This window comes from Mustela lutreola, chromosome 1 (assembly GCF_030435805.1).
Source record: "Mustela lutreola isolate mMusLut2 chromosome 1, mMusLut2.pri, whole genome shotgun sequence".
NCBI lineage: Eukaryota > Metazoa > Chordata > Mammalia > Carnivora > Mustelidae > Mustela > Mustela lutreola.
Genome location: NC_081290.1, coordinates 8,747,703 through 8,770,529, shown reverse-complemented (window position 1 = coordinate 8,770,529; position 22,827 = coordinate 8,747,703). Strand labels below are relative to the sequence as shown.

At 39.4% G+C, this 22,827-nt stretch overlaps 1 protein-coding gene across 3 annotated transcripts in view; it reads right to left on the bottom strand.

The window, feature by feature from the left end:
* Positions 1-275: 275 nt before the first annotated feature.
* The window catches only part of RASSF6 (Ras association domain family member 6), a 45,175-nt gene continuing 22,623 nt past the window's right edge, over positions 276-22,827 (bottom strand). For all 3 annotated transcript variants that reach the window (XM_059159274.1, XM_059159295.1, XM_059159285.1), the window contains 9 exons: positions 20,429-20,507; positions 16,189-16,328; positions 11,899-11,996; positions 9,767-9,951; positions 6,894-6,995; positions 6,290-6,341; positions 1,611-1,729; positions 1,403-1,500; positions 276-1,301 (listed from right to left, as the gene is read on the bottom strand). In XM_059159274.1, coding sequence (XP_059015257.1) covers positions 1,226-1,301; positions 1,403-1,500; positions 1,611-1,729; positions 6,290-6,341; positions 6,894-6,995; positions 9,767-9,951; positions 11,899-11,996; positions 16,189-16,328; positions 20,429-20,507 — 949 coding nt within the window. In that variant the 3' untranslated portion in view covers positions 276-1,225. The remainder of the gene's footprint in view (positions 1,302-1,402; positions 1,501-1,610; positions 1,730-6,289; positions 6,342-6,893; positions 6,996-9,766; positions 9,952-11,898; positions 11,997-16,188; positions 16,329-20,428; positions 20,508-22,827) is intronic.

Genomic DNA, 22,827 nt, shown 5'->3' with positions numbered 1-22,827 from the left:
GAACTTAAAGGTCATAGCACACTTTTGCTTTCATCTGGCTTAGGTTTCGGTTTTGGTGACACTTTGTCTTAAAAAGGTGTCACATTTTAATTTTGATAATTAATCTTGCAACTTGGGCTTACTACAGACAACCCTTCTCCCTTAGTACATGTAATGTACCCAAACAGTTTAATATAATGCTTAAGAGGAATGCAAATGGACATAGTTTAGAGAACGGAACAGTGTTGCATAAAACTCCATTCTAATAAAGAGTTCATAAATAAAATCATAGAGGATACTTGTGGCATTCTCTGTGTTTGTTTTCAAATTGGTTTTAGCAGACTTTGAGGTACCTTGAGAGTTACCTCCTGGAATGAGTTGTCTTGAAGGAAAAGAACAGAGCTCCAGATTCCTCGCCTACCTTCCGCTACAAATTTTGCATTATCTGATCTTTTCATTCGGCAACAAATGGTTACTGTGGGCCAAATCTTGTTCTAGCAGATTAGATATATTAAGTCTCTGTGGTAAACTTGTTTGGAAAAATAAAGAAAACTAATTCAACTGACTTTAAAAATGCTTAAGAATACTTTGGAAAGTTATGAATAGAACAGAGCGGGGACTAAAAGGGCTCAGGTTGAGAAAATTGCAATTTGGATTTCTTAACAGGGCCCATAATTGTTTCCATCCCAAAGGACAGCTAACTCTGATGTTACCAATAGCCAAAGCCACTGACCATATAAAGACAGTCCTGGATTTTGTAAAGATGCTCGAGTTTTCAGGGAGCTGCGAAACACTGTCTCCCTCCAATTCCTTGATTGGGTGAAAATGTGCTCCTTTTGTGTTTCGAGAGCTGGTAACTTATACTTCTGAATCATTTCTGAGAATCCGGTGATGAGGCTCGAGTTCTCTCAATACTTTGAGCTAAAAGAAGTTCAAGTGACATGACATCTGAAAACACCATTTAGATTTGAGTTCATTGGTGTGTTTTACTATTAAAGTATTTGGAATACACAGTATCCAAGCCTGTTTCAGTTACTGAAACTAAATTCAAGACCCTTTCAGTGCAACTGTGAACCCTCATTAACCTCATCGCTTCAAAGGGAGACAAGCTTTTTCGACATTCAATTTCCTACAGATCCAAGTTCATATGTATTTGAATGAATGCAAGGGTCGAATGTATGCATTCATCAAATAGTAATATCCCCCTGATTCAGCTGAAGTGTTTCGGCAATTGTAGCTTGTACTGCTAAACCGTTGTCTCCGTTTTTACTACCCGTTTACTTTGAAGACATTTCAGTATAGCAGCCTTTTCTGTACTGAATCTGAAAATGAGAAGGAGAAAGAGAGTTATAAAAAATTGAACACGTTTTGTGCACTGGACCTGTTAAAGGAGTAAGCACCGGCACGCACGCTCCTGACTTACTTGGTTATTGTTCTTTGGATCGCTCTCTTCTCTTCTTCATTTAGTCTTTGAAGGATGGATTCCAGGAGAGAAAAATGAAAGTGAATGTACTGAGCCACCTGGAAAGGGAGGGAAAACCACAACAACATGAAACAAAAAAGGAAGCCGATTCTGCGAGAGGAGCTGAGTCAGGAGGAAGCAGACAGATTCAGGGTGACAGCATCCATACTTCACTGCTAATTTCTTCTGTATCTTTATCCATGAGGAAAATGCGAGCATTCTCTTTGGAAGGTCCCTGCAGGAGCCTGTGCAGTAGCGGGACATCTGTTTTCTTTAGCCGTCTCCGCTCTGCAAGTGAAAAAAAAAAAAAAAAAAAAAAAAAAAAAAAGAATCAACGATGGGCAGGAATCCATCCTAGAGAAGGAGAAGAAAGATAGGTCATCCATTCATTTTCCTTTTTTAGCTCACATTGGAAGAAGACCTAAAAAGAACATACAACAGGAGGAACTCATTCAAATGAGTGAATTAAAATCAAAACCTTAAAAAAAAAAAAAAACTACAAATGGACTCCTTTTTCTTGCTATCTCTTAAATTTGATTTGTATCTCAGATAATTCAGCCTTGCCTTTGGTTCGGATAATCAGACAAATCTCCAGTTCCACTTATGCTTTAATCAAGCAACACACCCCAGAAATTATGACTTTTCATTCATTCATTCAACAAATTTTTATTGATTCTTTCCTAGTTCAGTTATTATATTTTCATCTTCCCAGTTGTTCAGGTCCAAAACTTTGTAATTATCTTCAATGACTCCCTTGTTGCTCATCCCAATCCAATCCTTGGATCTTCCTTAAAAATATATTCATAGGGGCACCTGGGTGGCTCAGTCAGTTAAGCATCTGCTTTCAGCTCAGGTCATGGTTCCAGGTCCTGGGGTTGAGCCCCTGTTGGGCTCTCTCCTCAGTGGGGAGTCTGCTTCTCCCTCTCTCTCTGCCCCTCCCTCATACACGCTCTCTCTCTTTAATAAATAAATAAAATCTAAGAAAAATTATATTCATTATGTTTTTCACATCATGGGTATTTTTATTGTTTCATTCATCTGAGGGCTTCATTCATTCTGCCATAAGAACGAGATGAGAAAGAAAATAAATTCCAATCTGGTATATTCCCAGAACTTCAAATTTCCACCCATCTAAGCGCTTCCAACTTTCTGTCAAAATAGTTTCACATCCGTGATTTTATTTTTACCAGAATGAAACATGAGAAGAACACAGTGCCCTTGCATTCATCTCCTTTCCTCTTCTCTCAAATATTTTTTGAGTTCCTACTATGTTTCAGGCATTGTTTTCTGTGCTGGGCACTTTATAATACAAAGCAGAATAAAAATCACTCCCCTCGAGGACCTTACATTCTGAGGACACAGATGCTGAGGAAAATAAACCAGTAAAACATGTCATGTATTAGTGATAAGTATTCAGAAGAAAAATAAAGCAAGGATCGGGGTAGAAAGAATGTATATGTATAAATAGGTGTGTACAGGGGACAGGTATACTATTACAGATAGGGAGGCTGAGAAAGGCCTCACTGAAGACGTAATATTTGAATAAAGACTGAAAGAGATGAGGTATGGAACCATGGAGCTATTTGGGGGAAGTGTGTCCCAGTCAGAGTAAGTAAATAAGTCAGGCATCCTACAGGTCACTGCATGCCTAATGCTATCCAAGAAGAGCCAGGGATCATGGTGGGTAACATGAAGATGAGGGAAGGGTTATTCGAAGTTGAAGAGAACATGTAGCGGGACCCGCATAAAACTCTGGCCTTCCTGTGGGAAGAGAGACCCCTGGAGGATATGAGAAGTGATGTGACATGGTCTGACTTCCAGTCTGTCTGATATGTTGAAATAGACTGAAAGGGAAAAGGGTAGACCAGTTAGTCTTTTCTACATTGTCGTGTATGCAATCAGTTACCTTGGGCCCTTAACAGGTCTAAGAATCAGAACTGTTCTCATTCCCTGGGAGGGACTTGGAGAGGATCTAGAGCACAATTAAAGTAATATTATCCACTCTTGTTTCCACGGACAGAGTTCATCACTTTAATTCCTCTACATTTCTGAAGCAAGGGAGAAGCCTGATAATTCAGCTCATCTTATTAACCTACTAGAATCCTCTTCTGATCTCTACATCTTATATTAACTTGGCTTTACATCCTGTTTGTTGCACTCTTAGTATCACAGAGAAAGGTTTCTTGCTTCATGAATTTGCTTCTGGGGTAAGTATTAGAAATACATATTCCCAGACTGGGTGGCTTAGGAATCTGTATTTTTAATGAACTTCTCAGGTAATTCTGAAATGCACTAGAATCTGAAAAACACTGTTACAGATCATGGGCTTAGTCAATACAAGGTGTTAAAATGCACACGTCTTTATTTTCCAGATTAATACCAAACAGGTGCTGGAGGCTCCATTCCTTTCTCTGTTCCTGACCCCTAAAAGGTGCTAGTTATGATAATATTCTGTTCTAGATTTTATGTACAAGAGTTTTTGACACCAAAAATAAAATGAAACGTGATTTTTACAGATAAAATTTTAAAGACCTACATTTTTGCAGTGAAAATAGACATTTTCTTTCCCGATTATAAAAATAACTCCTGCTGCCAGGGAGAGAAAAGAGGTACAAATTTTCAATGATTAGAAGAGTAAGTTCTGAGGACCTAAAGTCCTGCTTGGTGACTAGAGTTAATATTATGGTATTGTATGTTCGAAAGTTTCTGAGAGTAGATCTGAAGCATTCTCACAGACACGTGAAAAGCTTTAACTATGTGATGTGACAGATGTGTTAATTATCTCGATCTTAGTAATATCCCATAATGTAAATGTTTGTAAATGTAATGTAAAATGTATGTAAATATACATCAATCATTTGATGTATATCAAGTCATCATACTCTATATAAAATTGTATCTGTCAATTATTCCCAATTATTCCTCAATAAAGTTTAATTTTTTTATTTTTTATAAACATATATTCCTCAATAAAGTTTAAAAAAAAACATACGTGCTATTGTAAATTGAAACTATAGAGACAAGTGCAAGGCAGAAAGTAAAAATCACCTGGAATCCCAGAACTCTGAGAGAATCAGCCTTACCCTTCATGTGGCCATCCCTTAGAATACGTCTTTATGCACACACATAAACACACAATACATAAAGGGGGTCGTGTGAAACTTGCTATTTTTATTGTAGTCATGTTTTAAAAAATGATTTATCTTTTTTTTTTTTTTAACTTTTATGTTCCTCTTTTCCCCCTAGCTGGGTAATCAATGTTTGTGATTTGATATTTATTATTTCATACCTTTCTCCCTGATCATACAATCTTATATACTACATATTAAGATGGGATTTGTCATTATTTTACAAAAATCGGATCAAAGTATATACATTTATAGGCATGTTGCATTTTTTCATGTAGTTGATATTACGAAATTCCGTCCATTTAACTGGTATACATCTAACACACTCCATTTAATGGCTGCGGAATAACCACTTATTTAATCATCCTCCTACAATAGGTGACTTCGTCTTTAATTAATTAATTATTAGCTAATTAATTAATTAAAAATAGCCTTGCACGTAAATCTATAGGTACTAGTCCTTTTATTTTTGTCGAGTAGATTCTCACCAGTGGGATTGCCAGGTTAAAGGATATTTATCCTGTGAATGTTAATAACGTTAGAATGAGTCCCAAGAAAGTAAAGACAGTCATATTTCACCAGAATTGCATGAAAATATCCTTTTACCCTCCACCACACCAGACATAGGTAGAATCCTGAAACATTTTGCCAATCAGCTAAATGTGAGATAATATTGCATTGTGGGTTCTATTTTCATTGAATTGTCTTTTGTGATCATTTTACAAGAACTCTGATATTATAGGTATTAACCTTTTACCTGATAGTTTTCATAATCTACTATTTGTATCTTTTATATTTTTATATAGTCTATTTCTGCTTTTTATTTTATACCTTTTAGTTTTTTCCTAAACAAGTAGAATATGAATATATTTGTACACACACACCCTTAGATTTTTTAAAAGTTGTACTTCTTATATTTTAAGCTCTCAATTTGTAAGGGCTTTAATTTTGTATATTTTCAAAGACCCAATTTTCATTTTCTTCAGTTGTCCTGGCATCAAAACGTATTATTTTTATACCGTTCAATTTCCAGCTCATTCTGATACTCAGCCTATGACTGGAGATATTTCTATAATTTAACATACATTTTTTTCAGTTTTAGGTTTTCAAAAAACTCATTGCAGTCTTGCCTTAGCTTTTTCTCTGGTCTTTCTTTCATCCCTGCTCTCAGCACCCCACATATAACCTCTCCCCAATGTCTTCAATGTCTTCCTGCCAGCCTTTGCTCCCTACCACCGAGTTGTGCATATTTTCTTCCACTGAGGGAGAGAGAACACTCCTACAGTGTGGCAGAAACTGTGCAAAGAAAGCGGTAAGAACAAGATCAGAGAGAAGTGGTCTGCGCTGATGAATGGCTCCAGTAAGAGAACGAGAAGGGGAAGCCGAACAGAAAGAGGTATAGAAATCAACAATATCAATTCAGAACAATTCTTGGGAACTTCCCAGAGACACCCCCCACCCCCACCTCGCACTCCTGTGCCTTGACCGCCACTCAGGTAATTTAACGTCTGGCCAACAAGCGAACTGTTTTGTATTATAAGCTCTTCTGGGATACCTTATTACTGAGTCCCCTTCCTCTGAAACTGTGAGACATGAATAACCTAAAACACCTTCCCTCTTTTCTTTCTTCCTTCCTTCTTTCTTTCTTCCACCGAATCTCAGCCGGAGGCAGAACACTACGACATGCTGGAATCCTAGAAAAAAGAGTGATCAAACTTACCTCCTGTTGCGAAAACAATGTAAAGTGCGAAATCTTGGGCACTATTTTCGATCTGTCAATGGAGAAAAATAAATGAACATGAATTCTTTCATATTTGATTGACTGGGCATTATCAGATGTTTTCTAAGCCAACCAGACCCAAATTATGTACCTTTTTCCTCACTTTCATTTTGCACTTTTATACACTAAAACTTCTCTGCTCCCTAGGAATAGTGTAATTTCTCAAGTTCAATTAGAAAAAGATGTGAGATGGGGTGCCTGGGTGGCTCAGTGGTTTAAAGCCTCTGCCTTCACCTTGGGTCATGATCCCAGGATCCCGGGATCGAGCCCCACATTGGGCTCCTTGCTCAGTAGGGAGCCTGCTTTCTCTTCTCTCTCCCTGCCTGCCTCTCTGCCTACTTGTGATGTCTATCAAATAGATAAATAAAATCTAAAAAAAAAAAAAAAAGAAAAAGGTGTGAGATACATAAGAAGAATTCTTCAGAACTGAACAACTTAATTTAGATTTACATGTTCATAGGTCTTTATCAGAAGAGTGAATTTTTGTATGTACAGTTAAATTATATACAAGAGAGTTATAGCTCAGTTTCATAATAAAGTTCACCTTAAATTTTTGGAGAAGTTGCTCTATTACATCTTCAGTCCTCATATTACTGTTTATTCTGACCTTAGTTTCTGATCCAAAGGCTGGAGTGAAAATCGATGTCTGGGAAGAAAACAAAGTTCTTAAAATTACATCAAACTAACAAGAATCAATATGTTGAACCTGACCTTATTATGTGCAAAGGAAAAAAAAAAATCCCAAATCACCAGTTTAAAAAATTTTGTTCTCTTGTGCTTGCTTTCTTTGTTATTGTTGGGATATCATGTATCTTTTTAAGCAGCTTTACATTGTTTCTAGAGTAAGTTAGGTAAAACAAAATTTGAGGATGTTCAAAACATTTTCACTAGATAATCATACCATTCTCCCCTGTGGTTCAAGATTTTAAAATAAATCAACTATACCTAAACACAAATGAAAAGTAACATGAATAGTGTTCCCAGACTCTAGAAATGAGGTGGGTTCAGAGATGGTTGGGTTTTGGGGTCTAGGTCCCAATGAATGTTAGATGAGCCTTATACTGGTAAGTCGGTAAGTAAATGTCATCAAGTGCGTATATTCATAGCATCTCCATGAATAGAAATATGGAGACGGAAATAATTTTTCAAAGTAGATGTATGGAGGATGTCTGGAATAAACCCTTGCTAAAGATGAGAGAATTCAATGTTTGTGCACATTGTGAGGCATTGATGAGTCACTGTGTGACACATACGACCTGTGCTGATGAGCTCGATGGCACCCGGAGACCCATATATCGTCTGGCACCAAGGGGAGGGTAGGTAACATATGTGATTTAATTTTGTTTATAGGAAGAATCTTCATGGAGTTTGGCAACAGCAGAAGATCAGGACTCGGAGACCTAGATCATAATGTCTTACAACTTCAACTGTGTCAACCCACTAGACGTTAAGGCCTGAAGAGTCTTCTTTAGGATTTCATTTATAAAATAAGAGAGTGGGACTAGATAGTCTCCAAGAGCCCTTCCAAACTGCCAACATACAATGAATTTGGAATCATGTTTGTCAGAGGTTTAGATCAGTTTTGTTGGCCAAAACACACAATAGAAGAAAATCATTTATTATTATTGTACACATAGAAATACACCACAGGTCAAGTCAGTAGTTTAACTTATGTACAGATGTCATCATCTGAGCCTCTAATACGGGTGTTGTTCATGTCCTAACGATACTGGTGTTTTCATGGGGTTTCGTGACATAAAAACACATCTTACGACTCTATCAATTTAAATTCCTAGATGCCGCTGATGGCACATCCACAGATAGAGTTCTTTTTGGGCTTGGAGGTTTGTTCTGTTTTCTTGAGTTATTAAATTGCAGCGAAAGGCATCTGCAGGACCTCAGTGTCGTTCCAGCTGGATCTCTTTTAACCAACAACAATAAAGCTAATGTAAATCACATTCTTCTTTTGGGCCATTGTGCTGAGTGCTTAGCTTACCTCATTCCTTTTAGTCCCAACCACCTTGCAAAGTGGGAAGGATAAAAGAATGACAGCTAAGTGATGGAGGTATGTTTTAACTTTGCTCAGCAAGAACTGGAAAGCAGGTGGTCGGGCTGCAGCACCCAAGCATGTAGCCCCTACGCGGTGTTGCCAACTTAGGGCCAATGTCATTCTTCGCACGGGGAGGAGGGCCTGTCTGGAAGCTGCTCGTCTGGAACGGGGTGGTTTTCACACTCTTCTTTAACACAAACCAGCCCCACAAGATGGTGATACAGTGTAATTATGAGGCATAGAAACCAGGGCAATTGGTAGTTGTGCAACTATAGGGGACTATCAATATCACTTTATGGCTAAGAGGAAATTCTGGAGCCAGAAAAATGTCTAATTCGAGCGAAGAATTCACAAGGGAGGTTTCTCCCCACCAGCCTCCAAAGGCATGCTACAGCCGTGTTCCCAAGGGTAGAAGAAGGAATCAGGCAGAAAAGCCCTCCAGGAGAAAAGCTTCAGAGGAACGAGTTAACACTTCGTATTAAAGGGTTTAGAATGGTACCTGGCACAGAGCAAGTGCTTTTTAAGTATTTATTAAATGAATGGATGAATAATTGCTGAAGTACATGACATGAAAAATTTGAGTTCTAGGAAAAAAATGATATATTTCCTACCTTCAGCAAAGTGAAATGCCTTAAAAAACTGTGGAAAGGCGCTCATAAATTTAACATGTTAAGTGAAAAATCAGAATACAAATTATGTCTAAAGTACAACTACGCTTGCATAAAAAAATATGTATATATGTACAAGGCCTGGAAGGGAACGTGGAGAAAGGAGAAATTTGATTTATTGGAATAATAGGTCTGTAGCTGGCTTTATTTCTTTATTTAAATCACGGTGTTCAAATGTACTTTGAACTCAGCTCTGTTGTAGCACTTACATTATTCTAATGCCATTTGCTGATGCGTTGGTTTCCTTACAGGAGACCCAACCCCGTGCTGGCAGGGACCTGGACAGAGCCATCTTGCTATTCCCGGGGCTTGGCACACAGCCAGCCCCTGAGCCAGGGTTCACCCACTGCATTGGTTAATACTGGAGTTCTGGGCTCAGACAAAGCTGGATTCAAGCTCAGAGCTGCTACTTAAAAGTAGTGTGCCCTAACAAATGACGTCACCTCTGCGAACCTTCCTTACTGGATGCGTGTAAGGGAGGGAAAGTAACAGTACCTATTTCATAGGATTGTTTTAGAGATTGAGGTAATTCATCAAAAGCCAATTTAAAACAGTTGAATGCCTAACACATAGAGAGCATGTGATAAATAGTAGACGACTACTATTTATTGTGACTATTTTTAAGTGTAAGTCAAATTGAGTGGCATTGTTAGAGAAACAGGCATTATTTGAAATGACACGAATGGAACTACCACTCACTTCATGGTTGTAGAAGTGCCCGTTAATGGAGACCCTGTGCTTCTGTCTCTCTTTTCGGTCCATCGCTGGAGGCTTCATCCTTTTTCTCACCAGCGTAGCTTCACTCATGGTTCGATAGAGCAACGGGGATTCTGCCTCTTCTCCTGCGTAAGGCTTCAGAGTGCTACTGTGATAAGATAAATAATCTGGGAAGGATAAAGGTTATAAGGCCACATCATTTAGCCGCCTACCTCCTTGGGTGGATTTTAATATGTATTTGATAAGAAAATATGTAGCTAAGCAGTGAACTATAATGTTTTCAAACACTAGGAAACAGTATTCCATTTTACCCTGGGATAAAAAAAAAATTCCTGTTGTAATTAGCATGTCATCCAATAGGCATGAGATATTTCATCTTCTTCTAGCACTGGTGCTTAGGTATCGATAGGTTTTTATGGTATCTTTGATGCTGGGACATTGGATTTCCCCTGGGTTTAGAAGAGTGTTTTTATTTTATTTTTTATTTTTTTATTTATTGATTTTTATTTAAAGATTTTTATTTATTTATTTGACAGACAGATCACAAGTAGGCAGAGAGGCAGGCAGACAGAGAGAGAGGAGGAAGCAGGCTCCCCACTGAGCAGAGAGCCTGATGCGGGACTCGATCCCAGGACCCCTGGGATCATGACCTGAGCCGAAGGCAGAGGCTTTAACCCACTGAGCCACCCAGGCGCCCCTAGAAGAGTGTTTTTAAAGGGCAGACAGGAAGGACTCTTATATAAAAGATGCCAAGAGCCATTAGACAAAGATAAGGGAACCTTGGAAGGAGCATCATGTTTGTTATTAAATATGAGTTGTTATGGAGACGGCAGGAAGGACTGTGATGGAAAAAATAAATAAACATTGGAAGTTGTTGATCGATTCATGAGGCTAATGTCAGCAGGATACCCTTTTTGGTCTAAAATCAGCTTGATAGGGCCTCCTGGGTGGCTCAGTGGGTTAAACCTCTGCCTTCAGCTCAGGTCATGATCTCAGGGTCCTGGGATCGAGTCCCGCATCGGGCTCTGTGCTCAGCAGGGAGCCTGCTTCCTCCTCTCTCTCTGCCTGCCTCTCTGCCTACTTGTGATCTCTCTCTGTCTGTCAAATAAATAAATAAAATCTTAAAAAAAATCAGCTTGGTAATAGGACTACCCAAGAAAGAGGAACCCTGCTCCCAGCCTCAGTCATCAGCTCCTCCCTCCTTGGATTCCATATATTATGTGAAAACCAAATCTATGTAAGATACACAATATCAGGCCTGACGCTTAGCAGGGTCTTAGTAAATGACAGCTGCTAATATTACTACTATTACGTCGTCATTATGGCTCCCGAGGTCCCATGTCGTAGAAGCTGCTGTTTACCGTTGGTTTGTCAAGTTCGATATGAACTTACTTGATGTTCAAGTTGATTTCTCTTTTTAAAATAAGCACTTGATGGGGCACCTGGTGGCTCAGTGGGTTGAGCCTCTGCCTTTGGCTCAGGTCATGGTTTTGGGGTCCTGGGATCGAGCCCCGCATTGGGCTCTCTGCTCAGCGGTGAGCCTGCTTCCCCCTCTCTCTGCCTGCCTCTCTGCCTACTTGTGATCTCTCTCTCTCTCTGTCAAATAAATAAATAAAATCTTTAAAAAAATAATAAGTGCTTGAAATAATTCTTTCAAATACAGTGATCCCAGTATATCCTCCTCTTTCTGGGAAGGAGTGCTATGTAAATATCTATTAACTAACTAAATCATTCAACTTCTAAAAAGATGTTGAATCCAACCTGAGGGGATTGGTCTAACATAAAAGGCTCCTGAGTATAACAAATGATCCTAATCCTTCAGGAAAATATTGAAGAATTTTATGTACACGTTTATTTAAACCATTAGCTAATCTAGTAAGTCTAAGTGACATGATGTAATTTTAAAAATCATTGTATTTTTATATAGTAAAGTAAGGTTCTTAAACATCATATGAGCACTGTAGGAACTTTAGTATGATCCTAAGAGATGTTTTTAATATGAGAGATTTATTAATTAGTGGTGTGTAAAATGTTAAAATTACAGAGAAACATTTAGGATTCACCCCTTACATTAAAAAAAAGGTCTCTCCATTAGGTAAAAATTTGGTACTTACCTTCTTGGGAATTTGTTGCTTCAGATGCTGGAATCTGGGTCCTGTCCAGATGACTAATGTGGTAAAGATCATCAAATTCCCCCCAGCGTGTCATTCCCCTGAAAAGTAATAAAATCTTGTAAGGACATCAATGCCATTTATATGAGGCTCATGGTGTTTTTCAGATTTATAGTATTAATATAGTATTGAGGGGCTCCATAGGTAAGCATACCCTAAATCATAACAATTTTAATATTATTAAAATTGTATTTATACCAGAACGGTCAGTATGTGTTTTAAATACTTTCTGTACTGATTTTTAAGCAAATCTGATATAATAATTCAGTTAGAACCTGAAAGCAAGGTTATATAGATTCTATAAAATGTGTGTGCAAATAGAATTAGTAGAGATCATCACAATCCATTGTTCCACAGATAGCTCGCCATGCTCTTAGGAGAGTTTAGATGTAAAAGTGTTCTTTCTGCCAACATACTTTGGGTTACTATTGTGTTCGGAGAATTCTTAGGTGCAGCGTTCTCAGTAAGTTGTGGTGCCTGTCTTTAAGGTTCCAAATTCAGGGGGACAAACATGGCTCACCATATGAGTGTTTGGCCCTTTTTGCTCCCTAACTCATCTTAGTAGAAAGTATCAGGGTCTTTTGTTGTGCTTTTAAGGTTTTATTTATTTGAGAAAGTGAGAGAGAGCACAAGCAGAGAGAGAGAGGCAGAGGGAGAGGGAGGAGTCTCCCAGCTGAGGAGGGAACCCAATGTGGGACTTGATCCCAGGCCTGAGCTGAAGGCAGACACTTAACCCATGGAGCTACTCAGGTGCCCCACTTCCGAAAGCATCAGTTTTGAGCTCTGGGTAATTCAAAGTCACCCACATGTGACTGTTGCACATGACTATAGTTGAGGGCAGTTACCCAGAGCTGTTCAAAGAAAACTGGATGGAACGTGATGCGGGTCTCCTAGTGTAACTTGCCCAAGCACACGACTGTTAGTGCGGCTCTGACTGCTTCCGGGGGTGTACGGTTGGTAAATTTACACTGTGGGGAGGTTTTCTGAGGAGATGCAAAATAAAAAGGAGGTAGTAATTTGATAAACAAATGGAATGTGGTCATTTTTCTACCTGTGCTGTAAGAAAAAAAAAAAAACAACAACAACATTATTAAGGTTATTCAAATGTTCTCTATGTCATTCTGTCACGATCTGTACAAAATGAGCCAACGCTGATTTTATTAAAAAACAGAGCTGAAAACTGGTGCAAGCAAACATAACCTCAGTAAGGCTGGGTGGTTGTTATTGTTTTTGAGAACAATTTTGGAAGATTTTCGACACAAAATACTTGTACCAACTAGGAAAGATCAAAGTACCGCCCACAGGATCGTTTCCATAAAGGATCACAGGTGGTCACGGTTCAAACCAACTGACTTGTATTTAAGCTTCTGCCACTCCCTCTAAGCTGACTCAGGGTGACTCATTCCGAAGATAATTACAACAAGTGAGCCTGACGAGCTGATGATGCTCTCAGTGGGTGAATGGAAAGACCAGACCGAGGCCCTTCCCACCGCCGAGTACACAACTTCCACGGCTTCTCCTCCACGTCCACCCACTGCAGATCCCCCATCTGGGACCAGGTGGGAGCAGAGGGAGAAGCTCTGCCCACAGACAGGAGCCCAGGATGAAAAAGGGCCCTGAGAAGTGAGAACGAGGGTGGGACGCCTGGGTGGCTCAGAGGGTTAAGCCTCTGCCTTCGGCTCAGGTCGTGATCTCAGGGTCCTGGGATCCAGCCCCACATCGGGCTCTCTGCTCAGCGAGGAGCCTCTTTCCCCTCTCTCTCTCTGCCTGCCTCTCTGCCTATTTGTGATCTCTCTGTCAAATAAATAAATAAAATCTTTAAAAAAAAAAAAGAAGTGAGAATGAGGAAATCACCCCTTTACTCACAGGATTTCCTTCATGGCTCGGAATTTAAGTGGATGCCACCTTATGGGTGGCAGCCAGGGTGACTGTGTCTAGGACCGGACTGACACAAAATAGGTCCTCAGGTGGCCCTGTGTTCTGTAGGAAACCAGAGGCTAAGGAACAGCCATTGTAAATCATGCTGCCCCTTCCTGTGGGGTGTTGAGCTGGTTCCCACGGAAGGTTCTTGGCTACTTGACCACCATGGAATCTAATCTTGGTCTTGAGTGTGAGAGGGGCAGCATCTCTTTCTGATCATTCTCGACCTCCAGAAGGATCTGATACACCATGAGGGTGCCCTTCACTTCGAATGTTCCAGGAAGTTTCAATGCTGTGGTAAAGGGTAAGCCAACTTCTCTAGGAAATTCTTTCTCTACTTGAAATGAAAGATCATTCCTGTTTCGTTCACAGCCATGTTCTTGCTGATAAACACTGAAAAATGCCATTGGTGTCGATGGAAGGCACATCATGAGAATATTCGTTTCTAACCTACCACCGTGTGTGCAGAGGCATCAGTATTACTCTGCCCACCTGGTTTCTTGAAACTTGTGCCCGAATTGAGGATTTTTAGGAACAAGCGTTTTGAATTTTAATTCGAAAATTTAAAAATACCTTGGGGTAGCCATTCAAAAAAAGACTTCACGTGATCATTCAAGCACCTCACTGCATCTCTTTGACATCTTCCCTTAATGCTCCATACTTATTAAGTTTTCATGACTTAAAGAATGAAAATGCATCAAAAGCAACCGGCTGCTCGGAGAACTTTGCAATGAGTGTTTAGGCATAGGAACGATGATAGCTCATTTTGCCAAATTCATATCTTGCACAGTAATCTCAACGCAGAGCCCAGGGTTAATTTTTCCTTTTACAGGATGCTCCTAGTCATTTAGAATCATCAGCGCCATCAGTCATCTGGTCTCTGAAGGTGAGGGATGCACGGCTTCATCAGGCTGCCTACGTCTGTGGTCTCCCTTCTGCTCTTCCGAGAACACTGGACCCTTCGCCCATTGGCAACCCTTAGCCTGGATGGGAGACTAGTCAGAAGTGGTAGATGGAGACAGTTTTCACAAGAAAGCAGAGGTACCGGGCTTGGGGGCTTGATTCAAGACTCTATTTTGAGTTTCTTCCTCGTGCCAGGCACACTACGGAGTACCGAGATAACAGATGAATAAGGTATGTTCCATACCCTGAAAAAGCTTGCGGGCCAGAGAGGTATGTGCATAAAATGCAATTAATGACGTATTTTGGAAGTGACTAGAAAAATTGTCAGTGCACCTCATACTCATGAAAGGGTCAGAAAAGGCTTTCTGGGGAATGTGTTACCTTGTTCCCTGACCAGAGTTTGAAAAGACTGAGAGAAGGGAGTCAGGCAAATGGATGCTAAAAAGCAGGGAGACTTTCCAGGAGGCAGGCAAGGAAGGTGCTGCATGGCATGCAGAGGGGATCGCGAAACACCCAGAGCTGCTGGGCCATCGTGTCTGAACAAATCGGCCAGGTGCAGATCAGAGTGGGTGTCAGTGGTGTTTCCAGACACAAGTGGATGCGTGGGCTCCCCCTGCTTACGGTGGAAGATCAGATAAGGAAAAAGTCCTGGCTCTCTCTTCATCCTCTCTTCCTAGGACCCGCGCCTATCTGGAAATAGATGTTATACATGGCAGGATGGGTAAGGAGAGGGCTCGGTACCTCCACGTATGTACCGCAGGGAGATAAGCTGGAAAGTTGAGGATCAAAAAGGAAGGAAAGTAGGGAATTAGGAAGAAAAAAGAAAAAAAAATTGTATGTACGATTCCTTCTTGGAATATTTATTTTTCTAAAATTTGCAGAGGATAATGAAAAAAAAAATCAGCCCAACTTCTGTATTCAGGGTAAAAAACCCACACAGAGGATCGCCTTGTGCCGTTGCTGAACTTCAGGGGCACTTTGCTGTGCTCTGTTGAACAGGATCAGGACAATCAGGTGGGGAATAATTAAAGCTCCTTTCCAGAAAGCGGGAAGAGCCTTCTGTTCCAAGGAGAGGAGAAATTTACACTTTATCCCCTTTTGGTAACCAGGCCTAATGGAATCTTGCCTTTATATTTTGTCTTTTCTAATAAAGGAATTCAGTCTTCTGGGAGAGAAGCAACACAGCAGAGGGGTACACCTGAGGTCTGCTACACAGTATTTGGAGATTTTGCACAAATTACCCAAACTCTCAGAGCCCCGGGCTCTGAACACCTACTTCACAGAGTTGCTGGGGATCAGATGAGATCATATTATAAGCATTCAGGCTCCCATCTTTAAGAGTCCACACAATAAGGGAAGGTAAATACGAGGGTCATCTTCTGAGACGTTAAAACATGAAAGACAGCTTACCTTCCGGAAAACACATCGGGCGACTTCACTTTAGTAAAAGAAGGGATTTGCTTCTCATCTTGGATTTTCAGTTGTATAGGCCGTTTTACTCCCCAGGAAATGTCCAACATTCCTTCAACGATTGGTTCTCCATCTTTTGTCTGGGGAAGAAACCAATTGGCTCAAATATGGTTTTTGTATTACTTATAGAAGATAAATCTTTTAACTGAAAATGTAGAAGTCAAGTCTGTAAGACATCTTAGTAAATAAAAATAAATCCTCCAGTGGGGTTCTTTGGTTTTCCAATTTATCCTCAAAATAATTCATTTTAGGTAATAGCTAAAACCACCCAAGTCATGGTGTACTTGATGGGTAACGACATACCCACCAGAGGGCGCAGTATGTGGAAAATGCTTTTCTGAACTCCATGATTCTTCAATGAGCTCAAAGATTAATTCTGTAATCTTCAAATTATAGCAGAACTAAAAGCCGTACTAAACTAGAAATCAGGAGGACAGCTCTTCAAAGACTTAGTGGCTGTTTCTTCATTTCTGAATAGAATATTTAAACTCACAAATTATGCAGAATGAGCGAAAAATGTATGGAAACATTGTTAAATGTGTAACAAAGTATTTATTTGAAAAAAAAAGTCAGAATCACTTGACTAGTCTTTAAGTTGGAAATATAACAAAAGAAGGAAATTCTATGCAAACGTGTACTGTGAGGGGTGCCTGGGTGGCTCAGTCGGTTAAGCATCAGCCTTTAGCTCATGCCATGGTCCCAGAGTCCTGGGATGGAGCCTGTGGTCAGGCTCCCTGCTCTGGAGAGAGCCTTGCTTCTCCTCCCTGCTGCTCTGCCAGCTTTTGCTCTCTCTCTCCATCTCTGCCAAATAAATAAATAAAATCTTTTTTAAAAAAAATCAATTGTGAGCATTTACTTACTCTGTAGATGTAAATACTAATACCAAAGCATTGTTCCATAGAACTTATTTTGAAATCAATTTTCTCTTGTCTATGTAAAAGCCTTTCTGTAATTAAAGTAACATGTTGTCATTACAGAAATTTCAAAAAATATTGTAATGAAGAGGAGTCATATTCCAACCATCCAATAACAACTACAACAACCAATAACTACTATTACATGAAAAAAAATTATTAGAAAATGTAAATGACTCAATAGAAATGACTTTTTATTTGAGAAGGTAATGAAAAGTCCAGACTCTGGAATCGGATAGACCTGTGTTCAAACCCTGGCTCTGCCACTTCCCAGCTGCGCGACCTTGGATGAGATGCTGAGCACCTTTAAACGTGCTGCTTCTGAAGAAGGGACATATAATAATCCTTGATTCACAGGACCCGATATTTAGTAAGTGCTCAATAATCATTATGACTTACTATTTCTTTGGCTGATAAACTTATTTCTGAGTCACTCCTGAAACAAAAATGTGCTCCTTCTCCCACTTCTGAGTCCATGGTTCAGACTACTGAGAGATCAGGTTACCACTCAGCTGTTTTTCGCATGATGCAGGTCCTACATTTTAGCTATTGATGCAGAGCAACCCTTCTTTGTTTAATCATACTTCAACTAATCCCTTACAGCAAAAATTCACAGAATAACCGCTCTTCTAAAATGATCTAATTCTTGCTTTCAAAAAGCAATACCCCAGACTGCTATCAGACAATGCTGGGTTTTCTCATGCAAGGAGTATCAGAATAGTTTTTAATTTCACAGAGCATCTCCCTTTAGAGATTAACTAGATAAATCATCACAGAAGGCTTGTATACACTTATTTACTCTCGTCTAAATCTGTAGGCCTCTTCTCTTCTAGATCTACGCCAGTATCCTTGGTGATCTCAAGGATCCCTATACATTAAATTAACCTAAACTAATGGCTTACAACTTTGTATTCCCAGCCCAAACTGTCCCCTGAACTCCAGGTGTCCAACTGCCTACCTGACATCGAATTTAATATCTTCCTAATCGACTCTTGATCTCTCTCCCACGAATATTTTCCTCCCAAGTCTTCCCCATCTTGGCAAATAGCATCCTATCCTTCCAGTTGCTCAGGCCAGGAATTCTGGAGTCGCCTTTCGTCTTTCTTTTGCACTCAACATCCAGTGCATTAGCAAATCCTATTAGCTCCGCCTTCACGATACATCCCTAATGTGGCCACACTCACTGTATCCACTGCTATGATACCGGCCCACGCCATTGTCATTGTTTGCTCGGATTACTGCAAGAGTTTCCTTTCTCATTCTCTTCTTTGCCCTTTCCTATACTCCCCATCGCTAGAGAGATCCTTTTAAAATAAGTCTTTTTAGATAATGTCACTGTTCAATGCAAAACTCTTCTGTGGCTTGCCACCTCATTCCAAGCACATACTAAGGTCTTCACAATGATCTCCAAGACCCTCACACCCTGGTGCTTTCCTTCCCACAGTTACGTCTCTAGCCGTGTTGTCCGCTAATGCTCAATTCTCATAAGGTTCCTGTTCCACTGACTTCCCTGTTCTACATCAATTATACAAGCCAGGCTTGGCCCCTTACTCAGGCTGCTGTCTCCGTTTGGAATGCGGGCCCCACAGACTTCTGCAAAGTTGGCTTATTCCCAACCTTCAGAGTCTTCGGTTGAAAGGTCTTCTTCCCCATCCCACTTAGATCCCCGCTTTGCTACTGTCCCCAGCCTTTATTACCATTGGATATATTGCGTATTTTGTTTCTTGTCTGTCTTCTATAATGTGAGAAGCAGAACGGCAGGACATTCTCTCCTGTTTCTTCGTTGCTGTATCTGCACCTTCTAGAACAGTGTCTGGCACATGGCACACAATCATTATTCGCTTAATTAACCAGAGTTGAAGAAAGCTACATGTTATCCTCCATATTTCCCCTTTGAACAATGTCTGTGTTTGTAACCAAGGATACTTAGAAAATTCTGAATTCTAACTTTATAGACCAGTAAGTAAAGATGGAAAGATTAAGCAATCTTAATTGTCTCACTGTGTACTTCTCTTCATGTAATTAAAAAAAAAATTAGATGACTTTTTGTATTGTAAGTTGAACACTGTTCATAGAATTGGAAAGAGCATGCCTCAAATCATGTTTGTAATATCAGAATTCAAACATTTTCCTAAAGGAAACAAATATCTGAACATCGTGAATTTTGTAGAAGCTTCAAGTAAAATATAAACAATCAATTTTTAAAGTTTTGACCTTTTATTAAATTTTCCTAAACTATCTTTGCAATTATATATATTCGAGATCTAAGATATAGGACAGTATTGAAATAAAATTTATACCCATTTCTTTGTAAAGGGGTTAGTTATTTCCTTCTTCTATCTATTACATTTGGGAAGATAACTGAAATGTTCAATTGACCTAAATCACTTAATTTCTTTAGTAAAGGCCAGAGTAGTTTATAAGTTTCCTTCTGTCCCAACAGCAATTTTAAGCCAAATCACAGTAGCCTAAAGCCAGTGCTTTACCATCAAATTTGAAGATTTGAATCAGAGGTAGAAAAGCCTAAGGTTCCCTGGGACCAGGAAGATACCATAAAGATGTGAAGTGAGCTCCATTAGGTTACAAGACTAAGCGGAGAGACATGGAGAATGAAGCATTCAAAGAAGGAGAAGAGGAAAAAAGAAAAATCTAAGGCCAGTTTGTAAAACAGCCTGCTATTTGCACTCCTAAAAATGCTTTCTAGTTTCAGGACTTTACTGAATTGTTTCTTTCACATCTTAACATTTGTTTTAACATAGTACACATCCATTGGAATCTAACTGATGCATCTTAATGACCAAATCAAACTATGTTATCATCCGTATCATATTTATTTGGGCAATCCCCCACTGGTGTAGACTTAAGATATCTCCAAATTCTATTACAAATGGTGTCACTGTGGGACGACACCACCTTCTCTATACGTTCTGGTACATTTATCAGAAAGTATTGTGATAGATTTCTGGTGGAATTGCTGTGCAAAATAATTTTTATACATTGTTTTAAAAATGGAAAGTAAATAGTTCATTATAATAATTTTAAATGCTTTCCTATCCCTAAAACTGCTTAAAAAGTCACATGTACCAGGACAGGGATCTTGTGATAAAGCCTAAAAATAAAAATAATGATCAAGTTAAAGATTCACCTGTTTGTCCAGACCACTTGTGCTGCTAGATTATGGACTCCAACTTATCCTGATTCCTTTATACCTTCATGGAATTTCTTTCTGGGGATCAAACCGTATTGTATTTCTTTGGTGGGCTTACCTGTCCATATACAATATGCAGATTTTTCTGGTTCCCATAAAAAATGTTATAGGTCTTCAATAAAGAATTGAGTTGTTCTCTAAAAAAAAAAAAAGTTACATTTGGTTATAATTAGGCTTTTTAACAGTAAAAGGCAATAATAGTGCTTTCAGTTCATATGAGAAGAAATGATTAACGGAATCTATACTGTTTTGTCATTTTCACCTACTGTTGGTCATTGAAAATGAAGTCTTGGGACATCAACAAACACTGGAGGGGCTAATTCATAAATAAATAAACAAAGAAGGGAAAATGACTCAGGGCAAAGTGGTAGGGAGACTGTTCTGTGACAGGAGACAGCCACAAAATAGAGATATGGTTTCACATTTCTTTTTGGTTTTGCAACATTTAATCAGCTTAAATTAAGTGCCTAGTATGTGTCTGATACCATGTTTCCTACACGCGGTATAGTAACAGTTCACAAATGGTCACTGCTCCTAAGTTACTAATCCTTCGTGGCAGGTGGGCTTTGGCAGCGGGAATACTGGTTCCTGCCTCTCTACCCTTCCCCTGTGCCTCCACAGCCTAAGATCCTCACCCTCCTTAACTAACCTATTGGTCCGAGCCATCTTCTCTCACCTGGGTTACTGCGATAGTCTCCTCAAAGCCTCATGTACCTGTAGTCTGTTGTAACAGTGGCTGTTACTTTAATGCAAACCTGATCATCTCTATCTTCAGCTCAGAACTCTCCAGTATCTTTTCATTATTCAGGATAAAAGCCAACATCCTTCCAATGACTTAAAAGGCCAGATGTGATCTGGACTTCTCTTTCCCTTTGATCTCATTTCCTGCTATTCATTTCTTCACTCACTGCACTCTAGCCACTGGCTTCCTTAATGTTCCTTGAATATGTCAGGCACACTCTAACCTCAGGGCCTTTGCACTTGCTGATCACCCTATCCAGAATGACTTCTCCTCTTACCCCCCACCCAGTGTCACACTGTTTACACATTTTCTTTAACTTTTTACTCAGAAGGCACCATCTCAATCTAAAGGTTTGCCTTCTCCCAACATTCATACCCTGCCTTCTTACCTCTGCCCCTTCATCACCTCTAACCTTGTACACATTTAATTTATTTGTCTGATATTTGGTCTCTCTCTCCATAGCTCCATGAGAACAGGTGTTCCTGTATGTTTTGTTTGCACTATATTCCATGTGCCCAGAAAAGTGTTTGGTACATAGTAAGAACTCTATGAACACCAGTTGAATGAAATGATCAGAGAAATTCTTATTCCTAAAATATGAAACATACCAAATAAAGGAGGGAAAGCTTTTTTATACAAGCAGTTTAATGGGGGGGGGGAATCTTATATTAAATTTCCAAATATATCATTTGTTAAAATTTTTATGATCTTCAATATCTTCTCCCTCCCCTAAGAATACTGGATCTATGAGGGTGGGGATTTTGGTCTATTTTATTCATTATTGTCTTCCCAGTGCTAGAGCAGAGACTTTTTCATAGTAGGCTCTTAATCAATGAATGCTTACTGAATATTGAATGATGGAATTCACGTATATTGACTTTTATGCTTGAGACCATGTAAATGCACTCTTTTCATCTGACACTGTAATTTTAATGAGCACATTTGCAAGGTTCTATACACTTCACACAATCACCACATAAAAAGATTCTACAGAATTCCTCCATGCTATGGCTCCATTTCCAACCGAGTTACTTTAGAATTTCAATGTTAATGAATATTTCTATTCTAAATATCATTGCACACACAAGGGACTTGTTCCCTTGGAGTCACTACTGTGGGATATTTCCTAAAAATTATTGTACTGGTAAGGAGTATGAACACGTTTATGGCTCTCATTATTGAGTGCCAGGGAAGCATATAGAAATTTCTGGTTCACTTGGGATGCAACTCCTGATATGCTGAGCTGTGAGGGTTGTTATTAAGGCAAATGAATTTTTATATAATCTTATTCCCTCAGCTTCTGTTTCTTATAAAACTGCACAATAAGATATGGTACAAGTATCCTTCAAAGTATTTACTTCAGGACCATGTATAATTAGAAGATATTTTCTGGGATCGAAGCACTTGGAAAATGTTTCTGTACCTGAACAGTATGTGACTAAACCTTCCCCCACAGAAATAAGTCTCCAGATGACTCAGGGAGTCAGCAAACTGTGGTCCTGGGCTATATGTGTTTATCAATGAAGTTTTATTATAATATAGCCACACCAAATTGTTTGCTTATTCTCTGTGGCTGCGTTTCTGCTGAAACTACTGAGCTGAGTAGTTGTGACAGAAGCCATATGACCCACAAAGCCTAAAGTACTTATTATTTGGCCATTGACAGGGCAAGTCGGCCAACCCCTCCCAATCATAACACGGGGCAATGAATACTA